The sequence below is a fragment of the Vipera berus genome, assembly GCF_964194415.1.
Source record: "Vipera berus genome assembly, chromosome: 7".
In the NCBI taxonomy this organism is placed as follows: domain Eukaryota; kingdom Metazoa; phylum Chordata; class Lepidosauria; order Squamata; family Viperidae; genus Vipera; species Vipera berus.
This window is the reverse complement of record NC_138209.1, coordinates 71,443,163-71,471,039: the sequence shown is the minus strand read 5'-3', so window position 1 is coordinate 71,471,039 and position 27,877 is coordinate 71,443,163. Positions and strand designations below refer to the sequence as shown.

The window sequence follows — 27,877 nt, the reverse complement described above, 5'->3', positions numbered from 1 at the left end:
AGGGAGAGGTTTCCAAGCTGAGCCGTGCTGGCTCAGGAATTCTGGGAGTTGAAGTCCACGAGTCATAAAAGAGCCAAGGTTGCCTACCCCTGGGCTAGATAGACATACCTAGTTCCCTCAACCATTCATCGTATGCTTCCAGTTCCCAATCATCACCTTATTGGATCATCATCTCCACATTGAACAGGAAGAAGATTATGCATCAGAGCAAGGTTAAAAAAAAACTAGCTAAGGCAAGTTTTTAGTTTATTTTCCTTATTCTCATTACGTTAAGACTTTGGTCCCTCAGATTAATTGGTGGCCATTTTCAGGATGAACCTAAGGAAGTCTTCCCTTCCGGATCACACATCCATAATGAATATATATGAAAACTGCAATAACAAATATAATGAAGGTCATTGAAAGCTTAGGTGATTTTTAGGAGAAATAACACGTTCAGAAAGTTCAAGACCTCCCGTAGCTTTTTGATATGGACATTTAATGACACCTGAGGTTCAGAATCAGTTAGTCAATAAAATATCAATTCAGAATAGTGCTGGAAGGGACCTTGGAGGTCTTCTAGTCCAACCCCATACTCAAGCAGGAGATCCTATACCATCTCAGACAAGTGGCTGTCCAGTCACTTCTTAAAAACCTCCAGTGATGGAGCACCCACGATTTCTGAAGGCAAGCTGTTCCACTGGTTAATTGTCCTCACTGTTAGGATGTTTCTCCTTAATTCCAGGTTGCTTCTCTCCTTGATTAGTTTTCATCCATTGTTTCTTGTCTTGCCTTCTGGTGCTTTAGAAAGTAAAGTGACGCCCTCTTCTATGTGGCAGCCCTTCAAATACTGGAATATTGCTATTATGTCCCCCCTTAGTCTTTCTTTTTTCTAGACTAGCCATATCCAAATCCTGCAACCGTTCCTCATATGTTTTAGTCACTAGGCTAAGCTTGTAAGCCGCCCTGAGTCTTCGGAGAAGGGCGGGATATAAATGGAATTAAAATAAAAAAATAAATAATAAATAATCGTCTTAGTTGTTCTTCTCTGCACTTTTTCCAAAGTCTCAACATTTGTTTTGCATGTGGTGAGCAAAACTGGAAAGTGCAGTATTCCGTGTGTGGTTAAATTAAGTTACGTTCTGATGGAGAACAAAATAAGGTCTATCTCTCTTTCCAGAAAATATTTCTAGATTGGGACCAACTGGACAATGAATCAGGAATGCAGAATCTGGGAATTCTTCAGCTGCTTCCACACTGGGCACTGTTCCTAGAGATGAAATTGAGTTAACTTGGAGGCTTGTTTGCACGTAGCTTAGAGGGGGTAATCCATTTCTTTTAATACAGTATAGAGGAACCATTCGTGTGTCTGGACACTGAGTAAATTTGCCTATTCTATGAGAACTGCTTCAAAAGGGCCAGGAATTTGGGCCACCCCCACGCCACCATCCATTATTAATGTGAGTTGCACATTATTTTTCCTGCCTTTGCAAGGTAAAGAGATTTCGAATGCTCCTTGTGCGATTCCCTCCCAACCTCACAATCACATTGAATGGCATTTTATGCTTCTCAGCAAAAGGGCACCAAATATATTGATGAAATAGCAGGTAGACATTCTGTAAAGCACTACCCAGATATTTTTATTTATTTATTTATTTAAAAAGGGGGGGGAAAATAGGTAGGAGGAATTGGCTACATATTGTGATACCTGCCAGTGAGAAAAGCAAAGGAATTTGCAGGAAGAAGAATTGTTTAGACAGAATGAGCAATAAATGGTGTTTTACCCTATCAATGACAGCCCCAAATTCAGCAGATATTTCTTCAAACTGTTCCTTTCCTGGACAAAACTTAAATTGTTCTACTAGGGCAAAGCAACGTCCGGCTCTAAGCCAAGCTTTACCTGTTCCAGATTTTGGCTTTTTCAAGCAATAGGAGGTCTTTCAGAGTCAGAGGTTTCCAAAGATCAGGTTTTTGTGTCCAGAGATTTTATTCGTTTGTTTTTAACCATTTAATCATGTCCAACTCGTGGTGATCTCTGTGCAACCCTGTCAAGCAGAGCTTCCTTCAGTTGTTGGAGACTCATCTTTGTATCATTTTGCCGGTATCAAGGCAGTGTGTTCTTCGCTTGCCCCTTCTTCTTGCTTCACTAACCATCCCTAGCATCATCACCTTCTCCAATGAATTCTCACGCATAACATGGCCAAACTACTACTAACTACTACTACTACTACTACTACTACTACTACTAATAATAATAATAATATTAATAATAATAATAATAATAATAATAATAATAATAATAATAATAATAATAATTATTATTATTTTATTTTATTTATTTTAATTCCATTTATATCCCGCCCTTCTCCGAAGACTCAGGGCAGCTTACAAGCTTAGCAGTAGCCTTCATTCTATGTATATGCCTGCTTATTAGGGCTTTCACACACACCCCAAGCGGCATTATTACAAAGTCAGTTTAATTGCTCCCAACAATCTGGGTCCTAATAATAATAATAATAATAATAATAATAATAATAATAATAATAATAATAATAATAATAATAATAATAATAATAATAATAATAATAATAATAATAATGTTGGAAGAGTCCTTTGAGGTCTTCTAGTCTAACCCCCTGGACAAGCAGGAGAACCTATACCATTTCAAACAAATGGCTGTCCAGTCTCTTCTTAAAACTTCCAGTGTTGGAGCATTCAAAGCTTCTGGAGGCAAGTCGTTCCACTAATTAATTGTCCTCACTGTCAGGAAGTTTCTCCTTAGTTCTAGGTTGCTTCTCTCCTTGATTAGTTTCTATCCATTGCTTCTTCTTGTCCTGCCTTCAGATGCTTTGGAGAATAGCTTGACTCCCTCTTCTTTGGGGCAGCCCCTGAGATACTGGAACACTGCTATCATGTCACTCCTCGTCCTTCTCTTCATTAAACTAGACATACCCAATTCCAGCAACCGTCCCTTATACGTCTTAGCCTCCAGGCCCCCGATCAACTTTGTTGCTCTTCTCTCTACTCTTTCTAGAGTCTCAGCATCTTTTTTACATCGTGGTGACCAAAACTGGATGCAGCATTCCAAGTGTGGTCTTACCAAGGCATTGTAAAGTGGCATTAACACTTCACGTGATTTTGATTCTATCCCTCTGTTAATGCAGCCTAGCACTGTGTTGGCTTTTTTGGCAACACAGTAAAGTAAATGAGACAGAGTGTTAAGATTCTAGCTTCCAGTGATGTGTCTGGTTTTATACGATTTAACACCTCTCTGTTACTTACTCTGGCTGTCCATGGTATATATAGTAATTTACGTATGGGGAGATTGTATAATACGCTTATAATCTTTATAATATAGGCTTGATTATGAATCTACATCAGCTGACGAGAGGAGAAACATTCATAGGCAAGCTTCTCAAAAAGTGCTGGGAATGTTGGGAAAACAAATGGAGTGAGGGTTGTTTTTTTTAAATGATAGTTACAAATCCTGAAATATCTGTTTCCTAGCTAGATTCTAGCCTAGATTCTAGAAATTCTAGGGTATCTCGGTTTAACTGGCCAGATGCTAGCCCAACTTTCACACCAAGGCAAGAAGCTTTGTAAGGCTTCCTTTAAAATTCAATGTATCTCACTAACCTAGTTTTTTAATAATGGTCAAGCAGAGACTACATGGACCCTGAAAGTGAAGGAAAAACAAGATGCCATTTTCCTATTAGTGCAATAGGTTGGAAGTAGACTACATCTGAACACGGTCTCTTTCTGCTTTCCAATGTTTGTTAAAAATCAATGCCTTTGAAAAGATGCAGGATCTTTGGCCAGTAAACTGTGCAACAGCAGCAACAGATGCGGAAAAGGTCACATCTTCACGCTCAATCAACCCACTCCTTTCTTATGAACATCTTAAGGCCACTGAGAATTCAGTTATCCCTTAAAAAAGGGCCGAAGGTATGTTTTATGCTAAACTGTAACCCTCAATATTAAAGCTGTTAAATTCTCACCTATTCACCCAACCTTTTTGGGGAATCAGCAAAATATTTTGCATCGTAACCCAAGAGTATCTGGTTGGGCCACGCTGTGGTGCCAGCACGGCAAAGGGCTTTAGCAAACGCTTCGCTTGGAAGAATCTATGCAGAAGAATGGAAGTTTGAAGGATGACAAGCAAGAAATCTTCTTTAAGCCACGGAGGACTTCCCCAGACTGAACGTGTATTTTATTTCTTCCATGAACAAACCTATGCAATTCAATTGCATTTTTCCCCCCACTGGATTTATGTTTATAGGATTGCAACGGTTGTAATATAGACTTGAAGATATTTTAACTTCATGCCCCAAAGAAGAGGGAGTCAAGCTATTCTCCAAAGCGCCCGAAGGCAGGATAAGAAGGAACGGATGAAAACTCATCAAGGAGAGAAGCAATCTAGAACTAAGGAGAAACTTCCTGACAGTTAGAACAATTAACCAGTGGAACAACCTGCCTCCAGAAGTGGTGAATGCTCCAACACTGGAGACTGGAGAGCCATTTGTCCGAAATGGTATAGGGTTTCCTGCCTGAGCAGGGGGTTGGACTAGATGACCTCCAAGGTCCCTTCCAACTATTGTTATTGTTATTGTTATTGTGTGATTGGGACATAAGATTAAAGACAACAGAGTAATATAAATAGCAACAGTTTTTTATATTTTAAGGCTCCTGCAGATCCTGGTAGTCTTCCCCTGACAACCACAATGGAGTCCATTTCTGTTAAGTGAAACATTGGTTAAGTGAGCTTTGCTCCCATTTTACAACTTTTCTTGCCACCGTTGTTAAGTGAATCACCGTAGCTGATAAGTTAGTAACCCCATTGACTTTGCTTGCCAAAAGGTTGCAAAAGGGGATCACCTGACCTTGGGTCATAAGTATGAATCAGTCGCCAAGCCTTTGAATTTTGATGGCGTGACCACAGGGATGCTGCGAAGGCCGTAAGTCTGAAAAACGCTCACAGGTCACGTTTCCAGGGCCGCTTTGAACGGTCACTAAATGAAGTGCTGTGTGTCGAGGACTACCTGTACTTAACAGATATTTAACAGTATGTCTAGGTAGTTATAGCCCACTTTTTAAGGTTCCTGTTTAATTTTTTTTAACCTCTCCCAATTGGAAGTGAGAAAATGAATTCATCTTAAACAAGGAAGGAACACCGATTTTCATATATATATATATTTAGGACGCTGAGCTTGTCGATCAGAAGGTCGGCAGTTTGGCGGGTCGAATCCCGAGTGCCGCATAACAGAGTGAGCGCCTGTTACTCGTCCCAGCTTCTGCCAACCTAGCAGTTCGAAAGCACGTAAAAAATGCAAGTAGAAAAATAGGGACCACTACGGTGGGAAGGTAACAGCGTTCCGTGCGCCTTTGGCGTCTAGTCATGCCGGCCACATGACCACGGAGACGTCCTCGGACAAGCGCTGGCTCTTCGGCTTTCAAACGGAGATGAGCACCGGCCCCTAGAGTCGGAAACGACTAGCACGCATGTGTGTGTATATATATATATATATATATATATATATATATATATATATATATATATATATATATATATATATATATATATATATATATATATATATATATATATATATTAACAAACAAATCTCCATCCTGATGACGTTGGCAGTTGGCCAACGAAAGCTTGATTTTTCAGCAATAAAAACTGTTTTAGTTTTTAATTCTATCCCAGTGTTCATTTGTTTGTTAATTTTAACATGCCTGATATATATATATATATATATATATATATATATATATATATATATATATATATATATATATATATATATATATATATATATATATATATATATATATATATATATATATATATATATATATATATATATATATATATATATATATATATATATATATATATATAAACATTTATCCCGTTGCAGACCCGTGGAACTCAAAATAAGAAAGATCACCCCTGTTAACATCTACACGCTGTTCAACATCAGGAAACAGAATGAAAAAAAATATTCTCGTGAGCTAATGTTAGACAGATAGTCCTCGACTCGACGGCCATAATTTAGCCCAAAACTTCTCTTGCTAAGGGAGACAGTTGCTAAGTGAGATTTCATTTGCCGCATTTAACAAGCTTTCTCGCCATGCTGGTCGAGTGAATCACTGCAGTTAGCAATGTGGTTTTGTTAAGTGAACCTTGTTCCCCCACTGACTTTGCTTGTCAGACGTTTCAGTGATTCATGACCCCAGGACACTGCAACCGTCATAAGTATGAGTCAGTTGCCAAGCATCTGAATTTTGACCCCATAACTAAGGGGATGCGGAAACAGTTGTAAGTGTAAAAAAAAAAAACCCGGTCATAATTCACTTTGTTCAGTGCCATACTATAATTTCAAATGGTCACTAAATCAACAATTGTAAGTCCAGCACTGCCTGTAGTCTACAATATAAAGCTGACTGGGGCATTCCTAGTATAAAGACAGAAGAATTACATACCGGTATTTTGTTCCTCCTTCTTATTGTGCATCAACATAAAACGTTTAGGATGTCTAAAGAGTTGCTGCCTGACCTTACTATAAAGCAGGGGTCTTCAAACTTGGCCCTTTTATGACTTGTGGACTTCGACTCCCAAAATTGGGAGTCGAAGTCCACAAGTCATAAAAGGGCCAAGTTTGAAGACCCCTGCTATAAAAAGTATATGTTTCCTCAATGTAAGAAAAAATATATATAGGTGAAATAACCATCTGGAAAAATGCTGTAGCTGAAGTTACAGTAAAAATATGTGTTGCACCTGCACCGTACAGGAAGATCACCCCACGTTCCTGAAAAACTGTAATAAAAACCCCAAAGGCAAAGTCCATTTTCAGGGGAGGAAAAGGAAACTCTTTTGATGACACAAATAAATGAATCAGTAGGGAATAAAAACGACAGTCAACAACTTAGAGGTAATTGCAGATATAAAACCCTCAAAGGAACAAAAGAATTTTTTCCCCTGGAGATTGCCATCATAAAGGCATTTTGAGGAAATATATCAATATGACATTTACAACAGCAACAAAACTTTTTGGAATTTGTAATATAGGAGAAGAAGACACACAATTTGTAAGGGTTATAGTCACAAATGACCTGTTCTCTGTCTCAACGCTTTGGCTGTTATTTAAATTTTATGTCTTCAAAATGTGGTACATCCCCATGAAAAATTATACTTTTTCCTACATCTATGTTTGCTAAACAGTACTGGTTTTCTTTAATTAATGATGTTGGAAAGAAAAATGGTATCTCTTATGACAATAAATATCATAAACCAAATTTCTCTTGTTAATCAAAACATAAATTAGGACGAATTTTTATAAACCTTTCTCCCACGTTCGCCTATAAGAAAAATGGCTAATGTCAATATGTTTTAGGCATCTGTCATTGGAAACTGGACATCTGGATTGTGTAATATTTTATTTGGTTATGGCTGCCTAATTTTGTGAAACTTTTGAATAAACATTACTCTCCTTCTGCTGATTAATTTGCTAGATAACTCATGTTAGGAGATCCCTGCATAGACAAAAATGGTGGTATTGTACAGAGACGTTGTCTCAAAGGAAGTTTTGAGGTTTGTTTTTTTAAAAAAGGTTCTGAAATATATCAGTCTGTCACAGAGTCCTTTCAGAGACAATTGCTGGTTATAAATCTGGAACAATCCTAATGAATCATCTTTGCAAGTTTCCTTCTTTAAAGGGCATGCTAATGATCTGCTAGATACAGAATTTTGCAAAAATGCCTCAGAAAGTGACCATGGGCAACTGGGCAACCTGTTACAGGCATCGGCAGGCAGGGAAAGTAATGTCACGCTTATTGTCATGTCAACCCCACACAATTTGGGTCATTTGAGGACCCAAATTGTTGGGGGCAATTAAGCTGACTTTGTAATAATGCCGCTTGGGTGTGTGTGTGTGTGAAAGCCCTAATAAGCAGGCATATACATAGAATGAAGGCTACTGCTAAGCTTGTAAGCCGCCCTGAGTCTTCGGAGAAGGGCGGTGTAAAGTCGCGTGCTTCACATAGAGACGGACACAGAGCTGGGGTAAAGATGAGTTTATTCTGAACAGAACGAACTGGGGAAACAGGGAAGCCTGGCGTCTATTTGTACCTGCCCAGGTGGATGGCATCCAATCAGTTCAAACCTGGGCTTCCTGCCAGTGCAGGTGACAATGGGTGTAGATCCTGGCCTCCCACCAGGCTGACCATGCCTGGGGCTGTCAACAGCTTAACTCATTAGGCTTATCCTGAGTGAGCAGTTATCGCCCGGAGCTGTCCAACCCCTCTGCTGATCTGCACCATCAGCCTCCTGCTGTGCTGTCCTTTGTGTATGCTGGGAGGCATACACTGCAGGCGGGATATAAATGGAATTAAAATAAATAAATAAATAAATTTGCATGATGAATAACAGAAGAACAGAGTTGGAAGGGACCTCAGAGGTCCTTCAACCCCCTGCACAAGCAGAAGACCCCATGGGATTCTGGACAAATGACCTATCCAATTATGCATTTCATGATGCACTTTTTTTCTTATTAAAAAAGGAGGAAACGTTCGTTGGATTGTGGAAGGTGATTGGTGAACTTTTCTAGAACATTCTTATGAAAGAGTGTTATTTTCTACAATGTAAATCAGGAATGTCATCTTTAATGAAGCAGATGATCAGAAACTTTAGTAACACATTTGTTGTCTGCAGTTCTCTCTCTCCCTCTCTCTCTCTTTCTCTCACACAGACATCTTTCTAAATCTATCATCTGTCTGTCTGTCTGTCTGTCTGTCTGTCTGTCTATCTATCTATCTATCTATCTATCTATCTATCTATCTATCTATCTATCTATATCTATACATCTATGTATCTATGTATCTATGTATCTCTATAACTGTATCTCTCTATCTCTCTCTATCTCTCTATTTCTCTATCTATCTATTAGCCTATTTTTCTTGGTTTATCCTTTCCTTGTTCCAATTCAGCTTAGGCAGGTACAATCAATGGGCTTTTGAACATTGTGTAACCAATATTGTGTAAAAAGAAAAATTATAAAATACATGGGCAGTAATCCTATTTAACTGCATTTAGTTAATTTTCATTAAAGCAAATTTAGCTTCTGTCATGGCTGTTACTACTTTTTAGAGTATGATCCGGTCCATGGAACTCTTTTCTTCCAAAAAGTTAACCATCCTTGTCATATAACAATCCTACATCCCTAGCACTTCAGTAATCCACTAAAGATTTAGTTTAGTTCCATATCTTATGGAATTTATCATTGCCTCTATCAGTCCAAAGATCTCAGCCCCATAAATTAGTTGGGGAGAGACTTTCCAAAGAGAAAGGTGGGGAAATCAAATTTCCTCTGTTGTTTGGGACAAAACTAACATGTTTAAAGGTCTCAAAAAATCAGCTTGGTTAAGCTTAGAGATCAATTCTTTCGATGTTGTAGGGAAAAAAGTGTCAGAACCTAGGGGCAGAGTGAAAAAAAGGATCAGCCTAGAATCCCTATGTTGACACAAAGTCCTAACCCCTTTGAGTGCTGTTGACTCTTATCTAACTCCTACCAGGTGCCAACCCTTAGTTGAGAAGATTCCTCTGCATAGTCATGAGTAGCAATAAATCAGTTTAATTGGACCTTCACATGTGGACCTCATCTTTTGCACCTGACAGATCTCGAGGAAATGAACTGATTTCTTTGTTCAATAAGCTAGTCATCATCAAATGATAGATAGTTCCTGAAAACAGACAGATGAGTCTTAATAAGCTTGAAATCATAGCTCTCTCTAACCCAGGGGTGTCAAACTTGCAACATCATGCGACGTGTCATGACATATCACGACTTTTTTTCCATTGCCGGCAAGGGGTTGGGCACGGTTTTGGCATGACGCATCCGGCCCACAGGCCAGCAGTTTGACACCCCTGCTCTAACCCATCAGTCAGAGGGGGACATAATCAGTCATAATCATAATCAGTCATAATCTCCCAATGGCTTAGTGGTCCTTGCAGCACATTATCTTCCCATAATCATATATTCAAAGTATTAGACCAAAACATTACACGGAAAACGAATTATGATGCTGAATTCAAAACCTTGATCGAAGGAGCAGGTCTTCTATTTTTCCTCAGATTTTTAATCTGTCTATACCACCTTTTAACAAGGGTAAATCTAACTATCATTGTCTACGATCCATAACTGCAGCCCTAAATTAATCTGGCCAATATTATCCAACTGACATCTTTCTGACTGATTTGGGGCGCTTAAGAAAAGCATGCATTATTCTGTTCATTCCTCTGAGACGATATTACTTGAAAAAAAATATAATTCCACATCATGAAATATGAAACAAGTTAAAACGTCTAAGAGTGATAAATGAATTTGATTGAGGCAATAGTAAAATATACAGTCTGGTTAAGTTTAGTTTAATCTTAGTTTCCTGTTTAACTTGGAGCCTTTTTCTTAAGCTGTGTTTCTGTAAGAATCTTTTCTGTTATGTAGGGAATGTAAGAACTGTAATTACTGAAAGAATTGTAAGAATGTAAGAATGTAATTATGTAAGAATATATATCAATCACCTCCACAGATAGTTTTTTTTCCTGTTCTTTGCTTATTTGTTTCAGGGAAGAGATTTGCTGGAATAGTGTTTGCATTAACCTTTTACTTCCAAAAAAAAAGACATCAAAGCTTTCTTTGACTTTTGAATTACTTTCCACAAATTCTGGAAATGTAATTTGGTATTATCTGCCAAATAACTGAACTGCCTTACTCTGAAAGACCTGGTGAAAATTCACCCAAATCTGCATAGAAGCATTGCTTCGAAGCAGAGCTTGGATCCGAAGGAAATTATATTGCCTTATTGAAATTTTGTTTCAATCTTATTTTCACTGAGTGGTTTAAAAAAAAAATTACTAGATCAGAGGGCGGGGGGAAGAATTGCATTCTGTTGTAAATTGGACATTGAATCCAACCTATCCTTCACTACTTCTGAACTGTGTCCCATGCAGTGCCAATTTTTAAAACACTGATGGAATTGATAAAAGAGCCTTGGTGGAGCAGTGGGCTAATGCCTCCTTAAGTAACACCAGCTGCCTGCCATTAGTGCAGGTTCGAGTCCCACCAGGCTCAAGGTTGACTCAGCCTTCCATCCTTCTGAGGTAGGTAAAATGAGGACCCAGATTGTTGGGGGGCAATCAAGCTGACTTTGTAATAATGCCGCTTGGGGTGTGTGTGAAAGCCCTAACAAGCAGGCATATACATAGAATGAAGGCTACTGCTAAGCTTGTAAGCCGCCCTGAGTCTTCGGAGAAGGGCGGGATATAAATGGAATTAAAATAAATAAAAATAAAAAATAAAATAAAAAAAATAACCCAATACACCACGTTTCCCACCTCTGTTTCAGTTTTTCCTTGTCAGGTGTGAAGAATCAGGACCACATGTTAAGTTCCAGTTAAGATGATTTATTGCTCAAGCCTATACTGTACACAAGAACCTAGTCAACTAACAGATCAGCATAAAATTAGAGCTAGATAAGAGTAAATAGACTCGGATTGCTTATGGAAATGTAATGACTCCAGGCTAATTCCTCTCTTGACTCCACACCCAGTCTCTGCCTCTTCTCTCAAATTCCTCCACCAAAGAGGTTGCTTTTCCTACAATGTATAAGAAGCCAGCTTTCCTTGGAAGAATGCCTAATTTTAGATACGATTTCCTAATTTCATTTTCAACTGTTTATGAAACTACCGAATCTCACACAATGGATCAGCTGAAATTAATTATTTTGGGAAGGACTTTTCATTGGCAATTACAATTACCTATTCTCTTTGTGTCCTAAAAACTTCCAGAATTGTAAGCTAACATCTATTCACCTCTGATCTCCTTCACCTCTATAACTAGTTGTGCCCAAACTTGGTAATAAAAATGTAATGCTTTAGCCACCATGTTATATGAATAAACATTATTGCTTTTCCTTGGAGAGAAATGTTTTTGTAGGAAAAGGGCTGTGAAGTTGTTAAAAATTGAAGAATGAATAAAGCTTCAGCTTTTAAAATAGATTAATGGTTCAGTTGCTGTTGATCACAGTCCATGAAATTAATTTTCAGGTGATCCATTTAGCATCCAAATTTTCCATGAAGAAAGTTTGCTTCTGAATAACAGAAAATCTTTGGTGTCTCTAACGGGTTTCTTCACTTTTTTGTGCTACTTTAAAAGTACCAAACTTACTGAATATACTGTCAAACTTCCCCAAAATGGAAAGATTGATGGGGGATATAATTTGGCTTTTTTTACAGGTATAGGTTTCCAAGCTGAGCCATGTTGGTTCAGGAATTCTGGGAGTTGAAGTCCACGAGTCATAAAAGAGCCAAAGTTGCCTACCCCTGGTATAGACTACATTCAGCAATTGTGAGGGGAAACAGATTTTGGAAGAAAAAATGGGTTTCCACCACTTCCATTCTCTCCAGGACTCAAATAGGACTGTATGATTACCTTTTATAATTGAAAATTCTGCATATATTTAAAATGCGGAGAGCAAATTGACCTCGGTGATCTGTTCATATCTATGTTGAAGGCTCTTTGCTAAGATGTATATTTCCTATTTCTCACAAAGAGAAAAACTCGCCGTGGTACATTGCGAGGATCAGAAAATTACGACTACCCTATATTTCCTTCTAAAACACATTTCAGGACAGAGGTTGCAAAGACTCTATCTTCAAGGAACATGGCAACGATACTGACCTGACATCAGTGGTGGGTCTAAAGTCTGTTACAAAGTACAAATCTTACCACGGTCCAGATGTTGCTGAACAACAGTCACAGAACCAGCAGGAGGTCGAGAAGGGTAGCGCAGCAGAATCTGGAGCTCCACCACAAGCTCCTTCCTATCCGTGGTGTAAAACCAGAGTTAGAACTAACACTGGCTGTTACTAGACACATTAGCTGCTGCTTTGCCTTCTTCTGTCTTGGTTTTAAGATTGTCAAAATGAGGCCAGTAATTTTCTTCTTCTCTTTCTGCTTTCCTACTCAACTAGGTGTCTCGGTGAGCGTATCAACTTTTAGCCTAGTGGCAATCTCTCTTGAGAGATATAGTGCCATATGCAAACCCCTGCAGTCTCGGGTCTGGCAGACCAAAACCCATGCCTTGAAGGTAATTGCGGCCACATGGTGTCTGTCTTTTGCCATCATGACGCCCTACCCGATTTACAGCACCCTGGTGCCTTCAGCGCTTCCTAACAGCACCACATCCAAGTGTCGTCTTAATTGGCCAAGCACAGTGATCGAACAGTCCTGGTAAGAGTGGACCATAGGTCCTTATTTTTTTCTTATTTTTATTTTTTTGAAGGCATTTGTCTTTATCTATCAAATTATGGAAAGTGCAATGATTTGTGATTTCAGTGGAACCAAACTAAGTATAATAGCATTGCAGCTAATTGCACTAATGATTGATGTCTTGATTACAGTGTTAACTGTATAATTACAGCACGTTGCACTTACGTAGTAATCAATTGAGACTTTTTCATTCTTCTATAGTTCTAGCAGTTTCTGCATTTATATCATGTTCTCTACCTACTGTGGACAACGGATACATTTTCCCTCATATGTCAACCCAACTATCTTCCCCAAGATCAAGTCATTATCCAGATGTGGTTGCCTCCTAAGAAATGGGGAGGCATTCAATTCCCCCAAAATTTCAGATACTACAGCATTGATCAATCAAACCTAAATTAGTCAAGCTGGACACCCACATTGTTCAGGAAATAAAAATTCTGAGCAGTTAGTCAGAAGTATGTTTTCTTTTCTCTCACGTGGAATTTAAACAAAACAAAAAAAAGACAGAGAACTTTTAAAACTTAGTTCTTTTTCAGGTTTTTCCCCCCAATCTTTTCCTCCTGTATAAAAGTGCAGAGAGGAGTTCTGTCTGCAAAAGAGGATGGGGGAAGCTATTGAAAGGGATCCCCCAGGAGTGTTTGGGAGTAGGGAGAAGACACAGCAGTCGGGGTTCTGTTACAAGGGCCTAAGGACAGTGGTGGGATTCAGTTGGTTCGCACCAGTTCGGCAGAACCGGAAGCTAAATTTTGCTGAGTTCGGAGAACCAGCTGAATGCACACTGCTTCTGGAAATCCATTCTAGGCCTCAGAGGCCTGGAGGAAGCCTCCCCAGCCTAGAACGGCCCACCGGAAGTGCGTGGATGCCACTTCCGGAAGTCCATTCCAGGCCTCGGGGGCTTGGAGGAGGCCTCCCAGGCCTAGAACGGCCCACCGGAAGTGCGTGGATGCCACTTCCGGAAGTCCGTTCCAGGCCTCAGAGGCCCAGGCCTGCATCCAATAAGAGAACTGGTTGCTCAGGTATTTGAATGCCACCACTGCCTAAGGACCGCCAACTCAGACAAGCAGGGAAAGCACAATTGAAATACCATGTCCCGTTTTGGTGCATCATGGTACAAAAAAAAAGATGCAGAGATCTTAGAAAAGTACAGAGAAGAGCAAAAAAGATGATAAAGGTCTGGAGGCTAAATCTTACAATGAACGGCTAAGGGAACTACCGGTAGGTGTGCTTAGCCTAATAAATAGAAATTACATGATAATTGTAATGTATTGGGCTTGCTTTGTTAAGGGAACACCACGTGGTCATTGCTGGAAGGCTGTTTGAGCAGGGAAGCTGGCTAACGGCTCCCAGCTCCTCAGACAACCCGTCTCCAGCGCCGCTATTGGTTGCCTCTAGGGCGGCAATGGGTTGCTTCAAACCTATTGGCCGCCACCTAGAGGCCAGGGTATAAATTGCTGCATCTGCAGTCCTGTTCCTTAGTTCAGAGCCTGCAAGCAATAAACCGTGATCTTTGCTGAACTCACTCGCTTCGTCTTCATTCCTGCGCAACGAACCCAGTACACAACACTGGTGACGAAGGTGGGATCCTGCTTCTCCTTCAAAGCTGAAAGTCACTAGGGGAGAGGCAGCGCACACCTGGCAGGAAAGCAATTCCCCTCCCCTATGGTCGGCTAGCTCAGCCACGCTAGCGACCATGTGCTCAGAGGACCAGTTCCCTGGGCAACGGAGGAGCAGGATTTGAAGACGCTGAGAACCAGTCATGAAGACCAGCAGAATGCCCAAGGTCGGGAAGCTGAGAGAATTCAACATCAAGCAGCCAGAAGAGTGGCCCTCGTACCTGTCCCAGGTTGAGAACTACCTTCGAGCGAACCAGGTTGCCGAGGACGGACTGAAGGCCGCCACGCTACTCTGTGTGTGTGGCCCAGCAATGTTCGATTTTGACGTATTCTCCAAAGCACCTGAGGGCAGGACAAGATGCAATGGGTAGAAGCTCAAAACAGGAAGATGCAACCTGGAACTGTCAGTGAGAACAATTAATCAATGGAAAGACTTGCCTCTCAGAATTATGTGTGCTTCACCACTGGACGTTTCCAAGAAAAGATTGGATAACCATTTGTCTGGGGTGGTATGAGGATTCCTGTCCTGGATAGGGGGTTGGACTAGAAGACCTCCAAGGTCCCTTTTATATAAGTCTCAGGGAAGGAGAGTTTCTTGAGATGCTGTAAAGGACTTAAATCATCGTGAATTTAAGCAATTTCTTTTAAGAAAAGGAGAATTGAATGGATGGATACATGTGTGAGGTATATTCTCTCTCTCTCTCTCTCTCTCTCTCACACACACACACACACACACATTCATTATCATATTCCTTGTCAAACTAGACAGCCACTTAGACAAATTATTGAGTGCACTAGCCTTCTTTTCAGATAATTAGCACAGCTGTTTTGCCGTCACCGGTATCTTTCCAGATTTACAGCAAAGTTTACAGGCCTATTCCCTGAAATCTTCAACAAATAAATTAATAAAACAAATAGATCCATATTCCTTCAGCAGTTCCTATAATAACATCTCAAGTTATCATCTACCCTGCTTTGGGTTTGGTATGATTTTAAATCAAACCTGTGGCATGAATATTAGTCAAAAGTGGGTTTATTTGTTTGAGACCGTATTATTTAGTATTTGGAACTGGCGGGCTAGCCAAAGATCCCAGATTAATCAGCTGTAATTGTAACTGAAGCTCAAGTGGGAGATGTTTTCTGTAATATACCTCCTTCAGATGATATCCTGATTGTTAATCATGACAGCCCTGGAAAGCAAAACAATTATGTTTAAATTATGCCTTCGTACACTCTACAGTAATTTCATATTTCAGATCAGAAATAGCCCTGTAATAATAAACTTCTCAAAAATTGCTCTGCTGTTCTGCTGCTCTGCTTTAGAAAAACAAAGAAGAAAGAGACATTTGTTCTGGAATAAATGTACATGGACTAAATCCTGTTTTTGTGGGGCTGGTGTCCTGCTTTTAAAATAACAGGTGCTGAGCGATGATTTGTTTATTAAATTTACATGCCACCCTTCTCGCTGTGCAGAGCAGTTCTGGGTGGCTTACAATGCAATTAAAAAAAGAAGTATAAAAACAATTATAAATATCAGAATACTTAAATTACAAACATTAAATAGATTAAGAACCAAGGGCTTGTGCAGAGCAGGGGTGGTGCTTTCTCTCTCTGTACCACCCTGAAGTGTCTCCATTGGGGCCCCACGCCAAGCCAGGTCTTAAGGCCCCTTTGGAAAAACCACAAGGATGTGGGTGGCTACCTCTTCTGAGGTGGCAGGATGTTCCAAAGGACGGGGGTCACAGCGGCAAAGGTTTTTCTCCTAGAACCTGCCAGTCAAAATTCCTTGGCTGATGGGGTCCAGATGTAGACCTCTTTTTCTGGACTGTGTGGGGTGGGCCAGTTCTATTGGGGCGAGACGGTTCTTCAGATATCCTGGAGCCATGCCATAAAGGGCTTTAGAGGTGATGACCAACCTCTTGAATTGAACCCAGAAGCAAATCGGCAACCAGGACAGTTCCCCTAACAGTAGTGTTATACCTCAGGAGCCTGCAAAACTGTCCGTCGCATTCTGAACCAATTGTAGCTTCCAAATAGTCTTCAAGGGCAGCTCCATGTAGAGTGCATTGTGTTAAGACAAGAGATGACCAGTGCATGAGTGACCGAATGCAGGGCCTCACAATCTAGGAAAAGGTGAAGTTGGCATGTGTAGAAGGAAAAATCTTCATCATGGTTCAGTTCAAGCCGGGAATAAACAACATGGCGACTGCTTTAGAAAGAAGGTTGCAGTTTATTGAAGAGGAGAGCCAGAGAGAAAAGATGGCTCTGGAAGAAAAAGAAGAGAGCACATGTAGGGAGTGGGTTTTTATATCCTCTGGGGCTTTTGTTTGGAGTTGTTTCCTATTCCTGTTTGAGGCTTTGAATTTCCTGTGTCATGTACTTTGACCTGAGTCTGAGTGTCCCCCTTTGGCATCTGTGGGTTAATCCTATTAAGTCCTGTCCTAGAGATTGGGTGGGGTATGTAGATTTTAGGTGTCTTTGTCTTCCTAAGCTTCTAGCTGGAGGGCTACAACCTTCCTGAATGGATTATCACATCTGCATTTCTACAGAGCTGGTTTCTGCCCATGGAGGGAAACTTGGAGCTATTAAGAAAAACTGGGCATGCTTTTCTGCCTCTTTAAGATCCTTTGAGGAAATATAATATTCTGCCCTTTTAATATTTCCTTCTCTGGCCGGGGCTGACTTCCCACACAGCGAACATAAAATTCACATATACCACTCCATACAAGCATACACGCCTCCTCATCCTTGTAACTTTCTCTTAAAATGCACAAAGTAAAGCAAAGTAAATTTTGTTCATGCTCTCTGAGTGAGACACTTCAGTCATTGGAAACCTTACGTCAGACGTCAAGCCAAACCGTGATGAAATTATATTTTTCCTGTCTTTTTTTGGAGTGCCACGTTCTAGGCTTTGTGGCTAAAGAAGTCAGCTCTTTCAAAGCAGACTTTTGAGACCAAGGACAGCAGCTGAACTTTATTGTTGCAATTGGCCACCGCAAAATAGACCGATTCGGCCTCTGTGAATGTTGTGCTCATCATACTCAGCACCATCACTGGTGTCCTAAAAAATAGGCATACTACTGTTGTGGACACTAAGCTGATGTTGAACTTAATTACGGCAGCGAGACTTTTAGTAGCGCAATATTGGAAGAAGGAAGAACTGCCGACTATAGAAGAATGGACTTTAAAAGTCTCCAATCTGGCGGAAATGGCAAAGATCTCAGCGTACTTGAAAGATCAGTCGCAACAGAGATATATTGTGGAGTGGACAAGATGGATTGATTATATCCAGAATAAATATGGGACTAAAAAGTTTCATCTAGCATTTGAATAAGTATTGATGTGATATTTAAACTGCTTGTACTTATTTTATAAGAGTTAAAGTGCGATAGATTTAATATTTTATTGTTGTTTGCATAAGGTAGACTATGATTGATTGTATTTTTATACCCTGTATTGAGCTCTGAGAAGGGACGCGGTGGCTCAGTGGGTTAGGACGCTGAGCTTGTCGATCGGAAGGTCGGCAGTTTGGCGGGTCGAATCCCGAGTGCCGCGTAGCAGAGTGAGCGCCTGTTACTCGTCCCAGCTTCTGCCAACCTAGCAGTTCGAAAGCACGTAAAAATGCAAGTAGAAAAATAGGGACCACTACGGTGGGAAGGTAACAGCGTTCCGTGCGCCTTTGGCGTCTAGTCATGCCGGCCACATGACCACGGAGACGTCCTCGGACAAGCGCTGGCTCTTCGGCTTTGAAACGGAGATGAGCACCGGCCCCTAGAGTCGGAAACGACTAGCACGCATGTGCGGGGGAACCTTTACCTTTACCTTTATTGAGCTCTGGGAAGTTGGGGAGGGGGGAGGGGGAGGGGAGGGAGGCTGTTGGGGTGGGTTGGGGAGAGGGGAGGGGGCTGGGAGGGGTTTTGTCTTTTTAAAAAATGTACTGTAAAACTTTTAAATAAAAAAAAATAGGCATTGTCGGTAGCCCCACCAGAGATAGTTGGACAAGTAATCATTTCAATCATTGAAATGTAAATGTAAAATTGTATTTAGAGAGTCCTTGAGGCTCTCTGGGCTTAAGCTGTTTTCTTGAAGACATTTTCTCACCTGGCAAGGTGGAGTTTGCTCCCTTTTTGTATACAATAGCTCGCTCTATTGGTGCTTAGGGGGATGTGGTTTTCTCCTTGGAATTCCTCACTGGCTCACGGTTGACTCAGCCGTCCATCCTTCCGACGTGGGTAAAATGAGGAGCCAGATTTGGGGGGGGCAAGCGGCTGACTCTGTAAATCGCTCAGAGAGGGTTGTAAAGCACTGTGAAGTGGCGTATAAGTCTAAGTGCTATTGCTATTACTATCAAAGCCATGGTGGCGCAGTGGTTGGAATGCAGTATTGGAGGCAAACTCTGCCCACCGTCGGGAGTTTGATCCTGACCGGCTCAAGGTTGACTCAGCCTTCCATCCTTCCGAGGTCAGTAAAATGAGGACCCAGATTGTTGGGGGCAATATGTTGACATTTGTAAACCGCTTAGAGTGGGCTGTAAAGCACTGAAAAGAGGTTTATAAGTCTAGGTGCTATTGCTGTTGACTAGGCTGTCGTTCAACGATTGCTTCTCTGAGTTGGTAGCTCCTTGGTATTTACTGATGTCTCCTGGATAAATGTTATTATCCAATATAGATTCGGACTATACCGTAAGTGTATTTATCACCTGTCGATAAAGATTTTCAGTCATCCAGGTGGAATTGTTTGGAAGTTGCATCGTGGCAACTGGACGTCTTTCTTTATCCTTTTTGGTTCAAGATGTTTTACTGCTTCTCCATGTAGCTTCTTCATTCTGAACAAGTTGGTTAGAGGAACCCCATAGATGTCTCCAGGGTGGTTGCATTTCTCACCTAATCCGAACACGCTTGTTAGGTGAGTAGGCAGAGAGTTAAGACTTATGCTCCTAAATCCTTTCTACTAGGTGGTCTTTAAGTGTGGTCTTCCTGGTGAACCTGTAAAGTAGTCTTTATCTTCCTAGGGATTGGTGCAAGAGCAGTACAAAAAACAGGTTGTTTTTTTGAGGCCCTCCCTCTCCATTCGCTTAAAAGAAATCGGGCATTCTTTCGGGGTTCACAAAGTTCACACTTTGGATAGGGTAGACAGATGGTCTGAGAGAGGAGTGAAGGAATCCATTTAAAATGGGAAATCCTTCCCTCAATAGTGGTGGGCATATAGGGGGACCCTCTAGTCAACTTGCTCAGTCCGAAGAAGCTACTTGGGTAAACATCAAAAACGTTTCAAACCCAAAAAAAGAAAAGAAATCCTGTATTTATCGTTGTTAATTTATAACCATTTTAAAAAATACATGCGTTGTAGTATTCATTTGTCTGCATATTTATTTATTTCTCCCTAAAATTAAGTCCATCAAGACACCCCCACTTCATCTCAAAGAGAAACATCCATACATAAAATTGCTGGATGCTTTCGGTGTCCAACTAGAATAGTTTTAGCAGGCAACAAAATCCGTTCGTTTCAAGGACTTTCCTGCAGTGCTCACTCTTCCCTTACCATCAAGTTGGAAATTTTGAACGACACTCTTCATTTTTTAGCTGTTTATTTATATACAGCTGCAAGGAATTGGGTTTGTCTATTCCCCTGTGACTATTACTTTCTCTTTCTTTCAAATTATCACCTGACTTCAATTCCATAGAGTCGAAAATAGTGAACCTGCACTTGACTGAGGACCAACTGTGGAGTAGGCAACTTATGAAGGTTGAGTAATGATTCCCCATCCTACCTCAGATTTCAGATTCAATTAGAGCACCATTTTTGAGATCTAACGAGCAATAGCCAAGTTGCCATCTTTCCCATTATAAATAGGAACTGATAAAGGTAAAGGTAAAGGTTCCCCCACACATGCGTGCTAGTCGTTTCCAACTCTAGGGGCCGGTGCTCATCTCCGTTTCAAAGCCGAAGAGCCAGCGCTTGTCCGAGGACGTCTCCGTGGTCATGTGGCCGGCATGACTAGACGCCAAAGGCGCACGGAACGCTGTTACCTTCCCACCGTAGTGGTCCCTATTTTTCTACTTGCATTTTTATGTGCTTTCGAACTGCTAGGTTGGCAGAAGCTGGGACGAGTAAGAGGCACTCACTCTGTTACGCGGCACTTGGGATTCAACCCGCCAAACTGCTGACCTTCTGATCGACAAGCTCAGCATCCTAACCCACTGAGCCACCACGTCCCTAGGAACTGATACTCTCATTTTTAAAACACAGTATAGTGGTGTTAGTAGAGGCACGCTGGGAATTGGGTTGGCTGAGAGGCAGGTAGGAAAATGTGATTATTAATTTTTTTGGGGGGGTGATCTAAATCTTGCTTTTGGCTTTCCCAGGTATATTTTCCAACTGCTCATCCTTTTCCTTATCCCGGGGATCGTAATGATGATAGCGTATGGATTAATCTCCTTGGAGCTCTATAGGGGGATAAAATTTGATGTGAGCAACCGAAAACCTTCTCGAGGTAATTCTGAAGACTGAACCAGTCCATTTGCTTTCCATCTTAATAGCTTGACATGTACAGGCACAAAAAATGAGATAGAGATAGAGATAGAGATAGAGATAGAGATAGAGATAGAGATAGAGATAGAGATAGATAGAGATGGAGATGGAGATGGAGATGGAGATGGAGATGGAGATGGAGATGGAGATAGAGAGATAGAGAGTTATATGGATATGGATATGGATATGGATATGGATATGGATATGGATATGGATATGGAGATGGATATGGAGATGGAGATGGAGATGGAGATGGAGATGGAGATGGAGATAGAGATAGCTGGAGACTGGGAGTTCTAGTCCTGCATTAAGCACAAAAGCCAGATGGGTGATTTGGGGTCAATCACCTGGAGACTGGAAGTTTTAGTCCTGCCTTAAGCACAAAAGCCAGCTGGGTGACTTTGGGTCAATCACCAGGAGACTGGGAGTTCTAGTCCTGCCTTAAGCACAAAAGCCAGCCGGGTGACTTTGGGTCAATCACCAGGAGACTGGGAGTTCTAGTCCTGCCTTAAGCACGAAAGCCAGCCGGGTGACTTTGGGTCAATCACCAGGAGACTGGGAGTTCTAGTCCTGCCTTAAGCACGAAAGCCAGCCAGGTGACTTTGGGTCAATCACCAGGAGACTGGGAGTTCTAGTCCTCCCTTAGGCACGAAAGCCAGCTGGGAGACTCCGGGTCAGTCCCTCTCTCCAAGCCCAACCCTCCTCACAGGGTTGTTGTTGTTGTGGGAAAAACAGGAGGAGGAAGTCGTGTTTGATCCGATCGCCACCTTGAGAAATTTGTACAAATAATAAAGGCAGGGTACGGTTCAATCAAAATAAAATTAAAAATTAAGTTTATCCCCAGAGAATGACGTTTTAGGGAAAACCCAGCCCCCGACTGCAAAGGGAAAAGGGGAAACTCCAGAGGGAGGATTAGGGGCTGGAAGCCCAGAGGCCAAATTGTGTTGAATGCCAACGAGCGTTGATGTCGTTGCTCCTGCTTTCCATATGCAGAAAGGAAAACGAGCGGGAGCAGCAGGTACGAAGATGGGGATGGTTGCTACTTAAAGAAGAACAAGAAGCAGCAGCAGCAGCAGCAGATACCCCTTCGTCAACTTTCCTCCATCAGCTCCTGCAGCAACAACCAGAAGATTGACAGACCAAGGAGCAGCACTTCCTCGGCCAACCTGATGGCCAAGAAGCTGGTGATCCGAATGCTGATTGTGATTGTGATCTTATTCTTCCTCTGTTGGACGCCCATCTTCAGCGTCAACACCTGGAGGGCGTTTGACTCCACCTCAGCTCAGCTTCTCCTCTCAGGAGCTCCCATCTCCTTCATCCATTTGCTCTCCTACACCTCCGCCTGCGTGAATCCGATCGTCTATTGCTTCATGAACAAGCGTTTCCGGCTGGGTTTTCTCGCAACCTTCGCCTGCTGCGCCAGGCGACGCCTCCCAGCCACCCGAGCCGACATGGGAGAGGACGAGGAAGGGAAGACAACCAGGGCCTCTCTTTCCAGGTATTCTTACACCCACATGAACATGGCTGTCCCTCCGTGATTTGGAGAAAAAGAGAAGGACATTGTAAACATTGCCACTCCCACCGTCCCCTTTGTGCATTGAGCCCATCTCAAATGGTTTGGTACTTTAGGATTTCCTGCTCGAGCGGGGGGAGGGGGTTGGACTAGAAGAGCTCTAAGGTCCCTTCCAACTCTGTTATTCTGTTATTACTTCTACAAAGGCAGCGATAGGACTGGGAGATGAACAGCATACTCATTGATCAAAGGTCTCCCCCGTAGGATTCTTCTAAGGCCAGTTCAATAAATCCGGTATCATATTGCCATCATCTGTGACAAAATACCCATAAGAGGGAGAGTAAAATTCATCCGTACTTTTCTACTCTCCTAATTAATTGTGCTGCTGGGCTTCACTGCCTTCAAATTAACGGCATGAAGATAAATGGAATGTAACAGCTATTTGGGAAAGTAAAGAGTTTAATGTTTGGGGAATAAACAATTTAAGTCCCCAACTGACTCGCCCGTAACGCCATTTTTCTACGACAATTTAATGGAGCTTCGATTCAGAGCAGGGGTGGAACAAAGAACTGATTTGACTGCAATGTTTTCACTCTTGTGTCTACCCAGCAACTGCAGGAGATACCGCCTAGGTCAGATCAATAGAAACCACCATCAATACACAGAAATAATACCCTTGCCTTTGGGATTCATGCACCAAGAACCAGTGTTGATACTGTACATACTGCCTATGGAGAGGAAAGCTTTGTTAGCTAGCCCAGGGGTCCCCAACCTGCGGGCCGCGGCCCAGTAGTGGGCCGTGGCCTGTTGGCCAACGGGCCGCAGGACAGGCTGGCCAGTGCATACGCACCCCCTCACTTGCGCTAGCGCAGCAGGGCATGAAAACAGAAGCCTGTGCTACGGGATGTAAAAACAGGACGCCGGCGTGCCTCAGGGTATGAAAATAGGACGATGATGTGGCTTGGGGTGCAAAAACGGGGTGCTGCCACCGCATCTCGGGGTGCAAAAAGAGGATGCCATCACACCACAATGTGCAAAAATGGGTGCCGCTGTGCCGCATGGCACACAAATACGCCACCACCATGCTACGAGGCCCAAAAACGGCCGCTGCCGCACTGCACAAAAATGAGGCACTGTGCCACGCAAGAATGGGGCAGGGCTAGTGAGTATCAGGTGGGCGCTAGCCCAACCCCATTTGCGGCACGCGTGTGCTCACGGCCCCATGTGTACACACGACCGCACACGCATGTAAAATGCTGAACCCTCCATTTTCCTTTGGTCCGCCAACCTAGAAAGGTTGGTGACCTCTGAGCTAGCCTGACTGAGAGCTGTTGATATTCCTTTCTTCCAATATGTAATAGGTTGCAACTTTCACAGCCTTTAGGCATACATGGAGGCTGGAGAGAGAACACTGAGCTTGGATGATACCAGTAGTTTTAGATTCCAGAACTGGGATCTTCTCCCAATTTTTTTGTGAGATCCACTACTATTTTTACTGTCCCCCAAAGTGCTTTTCCAAAAGGCTGGACTTTCTTGATTTTTTTCCTTGAAAATGTTTTGCTTCCCATCCAAGAGATTTCTTCAAATCCTGACTGAAGCAAAACATTTTCAAGGAAAAAACTAAGAAAGTCCCGTCGCCTTTTGGAAAAGCATCTTTGGGACTGGATCCCCATAGACTAGGGGTTGGCAACCTCGGCTCTTTTATGACTCGTGGACTTCATCTCCCAGAATTCCTGAGCCAGCATGGCTCAGCTTGGAAACCTCTCCCTTTCCCCTCAGCTGGCTCAGGAATTCTGGGAGTTGAGGTCCATGAGTCATAAAGTGGCCTAGACCTAGGCCAGGGGTAGGCAACCCTTGGCTCTTTTATGACTCGTGGACTTCAACTCCCAGAATTCCTGAGCCAGCCTGGCTCAGCTTGGAAACCTCTCCCTTTCCCCTCAGCGAGGCTGGCTCAGGAATTCTGGGAGTTGAAGTATGCGAGTCATAAAAGAGCCAAGGTTGCCTACCCCTGGTATAGACATTTATTGGTTTTATGGCCCATATGATATTCTATTTGGCACCCAACTCCTTGAGATTTGTTGTGTCTGTGATAATTATGATAATAATTATTATTATTTTATTTATTCCATAATTTATCTGGCAAAAATTCCTGACAGGGCACATTAAAGGCAAACTAAACAAACAGGAAAGAAATATGATGGGAATAATTACAGATGCCAAAGAAGGACATGAGAAATTTAAGGACCCAGCTAGCTGTTTAGGAGATCTGATGGGAACTGAGCAAATTCAGGTCATAAAAGATTGCCCAAGTCAAGGCACAATGTAGGCGGTTGATGAAGGAAAGGAAGACGAATTAGGAAAAGGAGAAAAAAAAAAGAATGACAGTTGGTGGACATTTGAGAACATCTAACTTAAGCTGGAGAAAATTATTCCCTGGGGGCTTTTGATGATTTGAGAATTCATTCCACCAAACCGAAACCCAGCGAAAAATATATATTTCTTCTTGAATTAAGGACAGGTGCTTCAGTTTATCGCTACAAAATATCAATGAGAATCAAAGGTGGATTTTTTTAAAAAAAAAAGTACTTAAAAATAAATGATGGTCATTTTGGTTTCCTGAGTGGAGGGGGAGGGGGAAAATCTATACCTAAATAATAGCTTTGTTAGCAAAGTATTCACATGAGCTGAGTTAAACTTTTGGCAATTTTTATGGGATGTCTATTTACAGTGATGCAGAAAGTCTTGTGAAACCTATTTTGCCTTCCCAGCTGCAACTGGTCTCTCGTCCATGAATGAAGCTGGTCTGATCCTGCTTACTTTTCTAAGCTCAATTGGATTCCAGTTTTCCCATCCCGGCAGAAATATTAACACCGGGGGGGGGGGGGAGATGAATTCCAAACAGATGGAACTTCCAATAACATCAAGAAAAAATGACATTCACCCAGACAAAAAGAAGGGCTTCTCTGAACAAGTTAATGAAGCCATTGAATCCCCTACCACAAGATATGAAAGCATTAATTGAAATGGAGCTTTGCGTTACAGCCGCTGTTAGCCTTTCAGCAAATTGGTTCGGATAAGCCATATCCCTAAGGTAGATCTGGGAGAATCTAAAACGTTGGAAGGAAGGAAGAGAAGACGGGCCACTGAGAGGTTAAGATATTAGATGGCTTCCTTAACTAGACCAAAGAAAACATAGCTTTGATTAGGTGAAGGAACTCAAATGAGGGTTACACAACAGAGACTGTCGTATGGTATTGTGGTTTGGTATGCTGGTCTGACAACCACGGATAGGGAAGTATTACAGAGGGTGGTGAGTGCAGCACAAGACATTGTGGGCTGTCCCCTGACACTATTGGATGACATCGGCTCGCTGCCTTGGAAGAGTGAGGAAAATTCTCAGGGACGACTCACACCCTGGACAGTATCTCTTTACTCTCCTACCATCGGGTAGGAGATACAGGAGTATAGCCAGCTGCACCAACAGGCTGAAGAACAGCTTTTATCCGTGGGCTGATAGGCTTTTGAACGGGAAATAATTTTTGTAAACTTTATGCAGAATTGACTTGCGAGGCCGGTGTGTGGTGCAATCAGTTCACATGGTGTAATAAGATGGAGGGTTTGTTGTCACTGTGAGTTGGGGGGTGGGAGCACGAAGGGAGGCTCAACTAATCTCAATGTATACATGGTTGTACTTTGACAATAAAGGTTCATTCACTGTGAAAAGTTGAAAGGAAGATCTGGAAAGCTGTAGATATCATGGGAAGCTTCAGGATAACTACCGCTATAGGTGATTGACATATTTCAGTAGGCATGTAAAGCAGATCAAGGTCTGTTTTCCTGTCCTCTTACATCAGGGGTCTTCAAACTTGGCCCTTTTATGACTTGTGGACTTCAACTCTCAGAATTTTTCAGCCAGCATGCCTGGCTGAGGAATTCCGGGAATTGAAGTCCACAAGTCATAAAAGGGCCAAGTTTGAAGACCCCCTATCTTACACGATTATTTTCATTTATACTCACTCTCCACTGCTGTGTCGGGCCACTTAGATCACCTTCTTCCTTTTTTCGAGCAAGATAAAAAGGGCATTGAGTGATTTACATTAAATGTGTGTCCTGTATGTGTCCTGTGTCTCCTTGCTATTGGACATCCCAGGTGTAACTGTATATTTTTAACATGTACCTTTCATATGGTATGATATGCTACAAATACATTTATTAAAAAATATTTCACCTTGCGGCATTACCTCCTGTTTTCAGTATAAAAGCTGAAATCCTTGTTGTTGTTGTTGTTGTTTCGTTACTATGGGGGGAAAAAGTGTAAAAAGGTAGGATCACACCTTCTTAAAAATTGCAACTCCCACCTCTCCCTATCCTTGAGATCATTCAAGGTAAAGTCTTCTTCAGGGTGAATTCAACTCTTGGGGATGTAACAGAGACATCTTTGTGATTCTCCTGTCAATAGTGTTTGGCTTTCCCGTTGCTTTCTTTGGATCTCTTTTTCTATTTCCTCAAGCTTTGGCTGGGAAATGAAACGTTTTCAAGGAAAAAACAAAGCAAGTCCCATTGCCTCTTGAAAAAGCACCTTTGAGATTATCTGGTAATTTCCCAGTCAAGTATTAATCAGGCCTGAAGCTCCCTTAACTTCCAAGCAGAGTGAAAGTCAGATCAAAAGTCAGACCAAAGAGCCTTGGTGGAGCAGTGGGCTAATGCCTCCTTAAGTAACACCAGCTGCCTGCAATTAGTGCAGGTTCGAGTCCCACCAGGCTCAAGGTTGACTCAGCCTTCCATCCTTCCGAGGTAGGTAAAATGAGGACCCAGATTGTTGGGGGGAATAAGATGACTTTGTAATAATGCCTCTTGGGGGGGGGGCTGAAAGCCCTAATAAGCAGGCATATACATAGAATGAAGGCTACTGC

At 42.0% G+C, this 27,877-nt stretch overlaps 1 protein-coding gene across 1 annotated transcript in view; it reads left to right on the top strand.

Moving 5' to 3' along the window:
* CCKAR (cholecystokinin A receptor) overlaps positions 1 to 24,671 on the top strand; it is a 31,060-nt gene extending 6,389 nt beyond the window's left edge. Inside the window, exons 3-5 of the mRNA XM_081332639.1 lie at positions 13,010 to 13,268; positions 21,286 to 21,413; positions 22,445 to 24,671. Coding sequence (XP_081188765.1) covers positions 13,010 to 13,268; positions 21,286 to 21,413; positions 22,445 to 22,989 — 932 coding nt within the window. The 3' untranslated portion in view covers positions 22,990 to 24,671. The remainder of the gene's footprint in view (positions 1 to 13,009; positions 13,269 to 21,285; positions 21,414 to 22,444) is intronic.
* The last annotated feature ends 3,206 nt before the right edge of the window (positions 24,672 to 27,877 follow it).